This window comes from Eulemur rufifrons, chromosome 16, assembly GCF_041146395.1.
Source record: "Eulemur rufifrons isolate Redbay chromosome 16, OSU_ERuf_1, whole genome shotgun sequence".
NCBI lineage: Eukaryota > Metazoa > Chordata > Mammalia > Primates > Lemuridae > Eulemur > Eulemur rufifrons.
The window spans coordinates 15,773,215-15,782,177 of record NC_090998.1 but is presented as its reverse complement, the minus strand read 5'-3'; the positions used below and the strand labels follow the sequence as shown (position 1 = coordinate 15,782,177).

The 8,963-nt window shown below is 36.1% G+C and overlaps 1 protein-coding gene across 1 annotated transcript in view; it reads left to right on the top strand.

The window, feature by feature from the left end:
• Positions 1-427: 427 nt before the first annotated feature.
• The window catches only part of SLC15A5 (solute carrier family 15 member 5), an 86,985-nt gene continuing 78,449 nt past the window's right edge, over positions 428-8,963 (top strand). The window contains exons 1-2 of the mRNA XM_069491742.1: positions 428-788; positions 4,934-5,156. Of these exons, the coding sequence (XP_069347843.1) occupies positions 428-788; positions 4,934-5,156 (584 nt within the window). The remainder of the gene's footprint in view (positions 789-4,933; positions 5,157-8,963) is intronic.

Sequence of the window (8,963 nt, the reverse complement as noted above, 5' to 3'; positions counted from 1 at the left end):
AGAAATTAATAGACTCAAATTATTTCTTGATCTAGTGCTCAAATTCTCCTGAAAAACTGCTTCTTCTGCCTCAGTATTTAAACCTTTATCAGTATGAGGCAGATGAGTTTTCCACACATATGCAACTGGGTTCATGTAATTCAATATAATTTTGGAGGAAGAGCCTAATTTAGCCTCTAAGTAATTAAACAAACAAATCAGTTTTGGCTACACTGAGCTACTAGGAACGTTTAAATACTCATGTCTCCTCTCCTGTGTTCCTGGATCATCAAAACGAACAACATAAATGTGCAAAAAACCTTATGAAATTTTGGCATGGAGATGTGAAATTCAAAGCTATGATCTTAGTTATTTTCTCATTAGGATGGGGGTTTAAAAAATCACCCAGTTCAAACTACTAACTAAGCTGCATACTAGGAGGGTAGACATGTCTGTCATAGACTTTACAATAACTGATGAGGTAGTACCTTTAAATCACAGCATTGAGAAGGAGAAAACCGTAAGTCACATTGGTTATTTCTCTTCCTCATACTCTGAGAAAAAAATTCAGGTTGGAATCTGCTTGTTTCTGGTGGAGCTGTGTGAGAGGTTCACTTTCTTTGAAGTTGTCTGCAACATGATCCCCTTTTGCACTGTGAAGCTTGGCTACCGCAACCACCAGGCAGCCATTTTGAACTTGTGCTTCATTGGAACTTCAATACTTACCCCTATGATCGTCGGATGGCTCACCGATCTCTATGTGGGAAGAAACAAACTGGTGTACATTTGCTTATTTCTACATTTTCTAGGTGAGTGTCCTCTGCTGACTGGATTTTTTGCAACTTAATTGAATAGATTTTTGTTAGAATTTTTAGTTTCTATTATTCCCACTCTGCTCTTAGCATAAAATGTGATAAATGAAATAAGAATGTTGTTTCAATTTATTCCATTCTCTGTATTAGTTGAAGAATGCCAGTGTGTGTGTGTGTGTGTGTGTGTTAGAAAATGCTTTGATACCTATATTATCACACTTACTATATTTTGCAATAATTATTTCTTTACATGACTATCTTCTGTACTCCTTAGAATACCCCCATTTCCTCCTTTTTATCCCAAGCCCAAATTGTGACAAATTCCCTGTGACATATAAATTTATTTGCTTCACAACTAAGATGAAATGTGCTAAAAAGGTTTTTGAAGTTCATGTAGAATAATTGAGAAATGTTTTTATCAAATGGTGGTCTTCTAATTAGTTATATGTTAATTAAGATTACATATGAAGGCATGACTTCTATATTATTAACTATGGTTATATGCTTTTAAAAATAACTGAATTCAGACACTCTGTGCTTCTTTAACATAGAAAAAAATAATAAACATCTATAAAAGTTTGGGAGTGAAGTGCTTGCAAGAAATCCTGGAGATATATCAAAAGAGTTTAACAAGGTATAAAGAGCAAGTTGATGAATAGTCTAGAATTTTAGGCTGAAAAGTTCAAGTTATTTTTCACAGACAACAAGAAGTCTCTGAAGATACAATGAAAACAAGATTTGAGAAATGTTTTTCTTCAATAAACAGGATGAACAAGCACAGTGAGGGGTTAAACAGAGAGAAACTAGAAAATCTCAGGATGATGGTCTAAGCAATAGAAAAATGCCAATTCGGGACAGAACATGTGAAAAACTACAAAAACTCAGCAACTAAATAAAGGTACAAATACAATAGTAGAACAAAATTAACTCCAAGTTTCTGAGCTGAGGAACTTGGGAAGGTAGTGTGCTATTCACCAGTAGTGAGAAGTGTACCTGGAATGCATGTTGGTGGGAGGGTGAATGAGGAAGGGATGGATACATATCAGGTACTCAACACACCACACAACTTCAAGCAGGTGGTAAATTACCATTCAGGGAATGGATTAGGGTGTGATTCAAACTTATAAATTTGAAGTCCTATGAAATAAAAACCAAGTCACTGTATGGTAAATACTCACTCAACACTCAACAAATATTTCTTATTGACTAGTCTGTGCCAGGCATCGTTCCAGGATCTGGGAGAGCAACAGAGAAGAAAGTAGCCTGTTCCTGCTAAAGTTGACCTTCTGATGCAGGGAGAGAAAAAATAAACAAGATATATGCCAGGTGGTAATAAGTGTTATGAAGAAAAGTAGAGCTGGGTAAGGGGACAGGCTGGAATGGACAGTGACAGGGTTGCTACCTGGAATCAGAGAATGCTTTCTGATAAGGAGGCATTTTAGCAAACACCTGAATAATTTGCTCTGCTTCACTTGGTAACAGTAGCATTTGGTAACTTCTTGTTTAACATGGTAGTTCCCATCAGTCTAAATTCTGGGGTCAGTCAGTCAGTCATCAGACCAGGACAGAAATCCCACCTTTGGAATTTGGCAAACAAAAGACCTATGTCAACTCTATCTACATTCATTTTCTTAGTAAAAGTTATTTGCTTGTATTCTTCACTCACAGCTGCCATCAAATTCCAACCAGCCACTAAATATCAGAAGTTCTATCAGAAATGTCTCTTCTGTCTCAATTTTACAACCTTAGCTCAAAAATGCAGCTTTTTCTTGACCACTACAATGGCCAATGTACTGGGCTGCCAGTTGTCAATCAGTCTCCAGTCCATACACCCTTCTATCAATAACACCAACTTCCTGAAAAAATAAATCTACATATTGGCTATGTTATCTAAAAAATAAAATGTAAATTCATTAATTGATCATACAACAACTTTTACAATCTGTTCCATTGCTTACCTCTCTAGACTTCTTGCTTAATATGCAACCCTAACTGTGCTGAACTTCTCCTTCCATGCTTCCCTACCTTTCTAATCTTACATATGTTCTTCTCTCTGCCTGAAATTGTCACCCTCCCTTATTTTTCCACCCCATATGCAAAATTGGAAAACTCCATTCTTTCAAGACCTATATAATGTTTGTTGCTAGCTTCTTTGTGTTCAACCACATCCTGATGGTACCTATATGATTGCATTTACCACTTTATAATATAATTGTCCACCTACATGTCTGACTTTTCTGACAAACTCACTAGTTCCTAGAGAGAGGAGGACTCCCACCGCCTGTAGGGGATGTGACACATCATGGCACTTTATACAGAGCTACCAAATACAAGTATGCTAATTATGTGATACACACTAGCACCCATTATCATATATGTCATAGATTTGTATTTTTATTACATTAATTTTACAGTAGATAGAAATAAAGTTTTGATCTAACAAAATCAGTATAACATTTTCTTAAAAGATGGAAGTAAAGCACCATTCCAATTTATACAAAGGTACTGTATAAACTAAAAGTGTCTTGTCCTTAAATAAATGGTTGTTGGATAAAATAATTTCCCTGCTCATTCTCTTTGGATATCCCTTTATCTAGCCAGGCCTCACATCACACTTCCAGAGGAGAGGATTGAGTGATAGAGAGAGAATAGTTAGTTCTACATCTGGCTAACCTTGAAAGGAAACATTTCAAACTCAGTAATTGAAAGGGCCCACCTCATGGTAAATCAATCTGTTGCCAAAAAGCTTCACATTGTGAAAGGCTCTGTAGGGGAGATGGAAACGTTAGACCCAATTTTTATCTATAAGTTACTTCTCATAGTCTAATTGAGAAAACTAACCACAAAAAACAACTAGATAAAAATGCATACCAAAATGTTAGTGCCAAATTTAAAAAATGGAGAACAAAATTGACGTGGTAGAGCCTTTTTTCACTAATCAAATTGACAAAGCAAAAATTAATGATAGTAGCTAGTATTGATGAAGGCCACCCATACAATGGTGGTAGGAGGCTACATTGTTACATTGCTAAAGAACATCTGTCAGTGGTATTAAAAAGCCATAAAAATATAAATGCCTTTGACTGAGAACTCAGGCTAAGGAAATAATCAAAGATGTGCACAAAAATTGTCCGGGTAAAGGTATTTTTGCAGTATTCATTCACAATAACTGAAAAAAGATTTTAGAACACATTATGGTTAGAATCTCACATCATCACTAGAAATCATGTTGAAAAAGAATTCATAAAGATATTAAAAATTGTTCATATTACTTGGTTATGTTAAAAGGAATCAACAGTGTAATCTCCATTTATTTAAGTAAAACATATCCATAAAAGTATAATATATGGTAAAGATTATTTCTGGGCTATGAGATTATGGGCATTTTGCATTATTCTGGGTGCTTTCCTTTATTTTTCAAATTTTCTGAAGTAAGAATATATTATTTTGTAATCTGATGGGAGGGAAATGCTATTTCAAAAAAAAAAAAATGATGATTTGACCACTTGACGATAGGAAGTCCAAGAAGAGAGAGATTACATCTGGGTTACTCTGTAACATTGGAAAAGTCATAACATCACTGAACCATTTCTTTTCTTCTTTTTTCTCTTTCTTTCTGAAAAATTGGAATAAGAAAATCTATCCTCTGACATCACAAAGTTTTTCCGAGATGGAACAATATAGTACGTTAAAATGTTTTGCAAAATATAAAGAGCTTGAGCTATCCGACATCATAGCATTTTCTATCACTCCTGTTGATTAAGAACAAATAAGCCTTGTTAACAGTGGTATTCTCTGGGGACAGGAATACAAACAACTTAGTTTTTTACATGATGCTTCTGAATTGTTTTAACTTTGTTACAATGGGCACGATTTGCTCATACATTCTGAGAGAAAAAATAGTTCAAGCTTGAGGGGAAACAAAAAAATCCCTAAAACTCTGGATTAGGTAAGACACATATTGCCAGAAATTTTCACACTTAGAAAAATCAGCCTATCCCCCAAATTGCAATGATTAACATAAATATTTTAATAAGACAATCACATAATGATGCTACCATCAGAGGGAAAACATTTATTATGTGATTTGGTGATTCAATTGGTCTATGCTATATTTATTCTTCCTTTTCCTCTACCTACAGGTACTGCTTTGTTATCTGTGGTGGCTTTTCCCTTGGAAGATTTCTATCTGGGCACTTACCATGTGATTAACAACATCCCAAAAAAGGAACAGAACAGGCTGTTTTATGTAGCACTGCTGACCATCTGCCTTGGCACAGGAGGAATAAGAGCCATCGTTTGTCCACGGGGTGCTTACGGCCTTCAGGAGTGTAGCCCAAAGAAACAAACATCTTTTTTTAACTGGTAAGTAGCACTTGTTAGGCGAGAAAACAGGTCTATGACATTCCCCTCGCTTTTGGAATTTCTCACTGTTTGCTTTCTGGTCTCTCTCTCTCTTTTTTTTTTTTTTTTTTTATTTCATCTTATTATGGGGGATACAGAATTTCAGGTTACATACGTTGCCCATGTACCGCCTGTCCCCCCAAGTCAAAGCAGGCGTGTCCATTCCCCAGACAGTGCGCGTTGCACTCATCATGTAGGTATATATCCATCCCCTCCCCACCACCCCCTCCCCGAGTCAGCACCACTCATTATGTAGGCATACACCCATTCCCCTCCCCCCACCCCCCACCTCAGTCTGATATCCGATTGGTATCGTTTTGATAGTCGTTGTTGAGTGTTTGTTATTGGTTGGGCTGGGTAAGTGAGGATGTGATGACATCTATGACGATGATTCAGTCAGCAATCACAGCAGATTATAAATCAGATACAGACCAATACAGCTTACCAGCACTTCCTGAGACATGCTGATAAATTTACCCTCCCACTAAAAAGATGCAAAGTGTTGCATCTTTTTGATGTTGAATAGAATATGGCTTTGCAACCAAAGAGGCCTGGGTAGAAGTCTCATCTCTGCTTCCCACAAGCCAACTGACCTTGATCAAGTCCTTTATTCTCTACTTCAGTTTATTTCTGACCGGGCATAATACTACTTCTCATGTATTATCAGAGGTAATAATATGTATATTGCGGCAAAGAACTTGGCAAATAATTAGTGATCAAAAAATGGTAGCCATTATTATTAGTTATATCTATATTGTAATAGACTAATTTGGCAGGAATTATTAATATAAATTTACAGTCCAATGCAGAGAGAAGATGGCAAAGATGAAAGGTGTGTTTTACAATATGTTAAAACATTACCCAGCACCTCTGTTTCTCACCCACTTCACCCCCAATACCTGAAAGAATTTATATTCCATGAAAACAAGACTGCCTTTCTGGGAATCTTCGTCTCTCCCAGTGAGTTCTTAGACAATTTATCAGTTTGTGTGGTTTTTAAGGAACCAATTTCTATTACTAAATACAAATTTTTAAAAAATTGAAATTTAGATCTTAAGGGATAGCAGTAAGCATTTAGTATAAAATTTATTTTTTTTGTTGTTATTCATCAGTGGATATCAAATATATGTGAGATACACTGTCTTTTGTTCCCTCTTTTTTATGAAATGGGTTGCCAACATTTTTCTAAAATATTCTGTCTTTCCATCAGTGTTTGCAATGGATAAAAGCAATGCACACATAGCATCAGACAAAAATGCTTAAAGAAAATTCATATTAAAAGCACTAAATGAAAATATTTTATACTAAATATTAGCTAGGTATGTGGAGCTATTCCAGGCAATTTCTATTTTCTCTCTCTCTTTCTTTTGCTTTCTTTCTTTCTCTCTCTTGTTCTTTCTTTCTTCCTTTTCTTTCTTCCTCTCTCTCTTTTTTAAAACTCCAATTATATTAATATTACAAAGCACTCAGGCCTATTTTGGATTAAGTCCTAATGTCAGGGAACAATGCAGTTTTACCAAAAGTGGAGACTCTTTACTTCCTTACAGCAAATTCTGCCTCCTTGACCTGCCCAAAGGAGAAAGAAAAATCCTTCTTTTTTATTCTATTCGGAGGTTTTAATCCTTAATTAGCAACATCATTTTGATTAAATAAGACTCTGGAGGATTAAGACTGGAGAGCAATCAGTTGTTCTGAAAGATAGCTCTGGAGAATTTATTGTACTGTGGTCTTAGTCATTCAGAGTTGTGTTTAATCAAAGTGACATTTCTCAGTGTTGATTACAAAGGAGACATTATATGAATGAAATATTTCCTTTGGGAAACAGAGGGGACTCCCAACGGGTTTGTGCTTTAGGGCTTTGGGAAGGGGGTTGGGGAATGGGGTAAAAATGGATTTCTGCAGCTGTGAGGAGCCAGGCCAAATTTAGGATGAACACATTTAGGTTTTTAAAATTATTTTCCAATTTCATTAAAATCTTTGATAGTGTTTTAAAAATTTAAAGTTAAAGCATCTAGAAATGTATATAGAAAATCAGGGCATTATTCTTCAATGTGAGAAAAGAGTATTTGGATGGTAAGCTCCTTGTAGGATGAATCTAGTTGTTTTAGCTTTATTTTTCAGTTTAAATACTAAACTACAGGATGACTTTTTATGAACATTCACTTAGCTTATTGCAGTTTATGGTAATGAATGCTAATTCTATTCCTGTACACACTGCAGAGGTTGGTGGCAAAATGGGCCGACACCCCACCAGGCAGCCTGATGGCTGGCAGAGTCCTGGCTCTGTCACTTAGGTGTTTTATGGCCTTTGGCAAGTTCCTTAACCTTTTAGGGCCCCAGATTCTTCATCCACAAAATGGAAATACCTTGGAGGGCTATTGTATCACTTATACACAAAGTATCCTAGCACATTATAGGTATTCAAATTATGATAGCAATTATTATTGTGGTTGTTAAATGATGAATAAGTCATCAGCAAAAACCATTGCCTAAATGCTGAGAAAAGAGGTCCTCTTTAAAATGGACAGATTATTGATTCATAATCTATTTCTCGAAGTCACAATTGCCTTTAGAAATTACAAGCCTGGTTAATATAAGGAATTTCAGTAGTGCCTTTAAAAAATAACATACCACTTAAATCTATAACCACTTGAAGTCTGCCTTCAGTCCTATTTGCAGCACAGATGTCAGATGTTCATAGTTATGGGACCTTTAATGAGATGTGTCATTGCATCTATACCACCTAAAGCTTCCCAATGATCATGTTAAGCAGCATAGACTGGAAGTCTCAGGCACTGAAAACACCACTTCCGAGAAAAGCTGCCAGACGTAGGTGAGAAAACCACTCCAAGCCAACACTGCCATCTGGTACTGGATTTTCCTCAACTACACACCTCATTGAAAAAATAAAGCTAAACTCCCTGAAATCAAGAGGCATCATAATCTGCCAACATCCTTGTGCCATGATCTCAATCAGAGCCTGGTTCTTTCAACATATTTCAAAATCTGAGGTGGACTATTAAGAATCACGACGCTGGAGATCATCTAGGTAAATACACCTGTGCAGATTCTTTTCTGGAAGCAAAAAGAAGGTCTAATTCAGTCTGTTTATGGCCATAGTTTTAAATTCTACCACAATTAATCTCAAATCTTGCTTCTGCATCTCTCTGCTTATTTCACCTGACAATTTGCATCCTATCTACATATCACAGTCTGTTGCCAAGGGGTTACAAGAGTGAATTAAACACTATTAAAAGCCTAAATGGAATATTGGTAAAGTTATTGAAAAAGTCTGGAGACTGACTTATTCCAACCCAGGAATTTTGAATATCTGGTACTCAAGTAGAACCTGCATGATAGTTGTCTCATACTGAAATATTTCTATTTTAATACTTACTCAAATTTCATAGACTTTATCTTAAGGAAACACTAGGGGTAAAAATTTATTATCCCACAGCATTTTTCCAGAACCTGTGTTAATATTAACCAGAGCACTGGGGACAGTGATTGTCAATCCTAGATACACATTAAAGCCACCTGAGGATTCTTTGAAAAAAATACTGATGTCTGGGCCCTGCTGCCAGACATTCTGACTACGTTGGTTCAGGGTGGGACCCAGAGATCAGGACTTTTTCTTTAAGCTGCCTAAGTAGTCCTAGTGGAGAACCACTGCTCTAAAGCAGTTTTGCTGATTTTAATAATTACGTGAGGGCCTTGTTAAAAATGTTTCCAAGGCTCCACCCCAAACCTCCCAGATTACAATTTCCT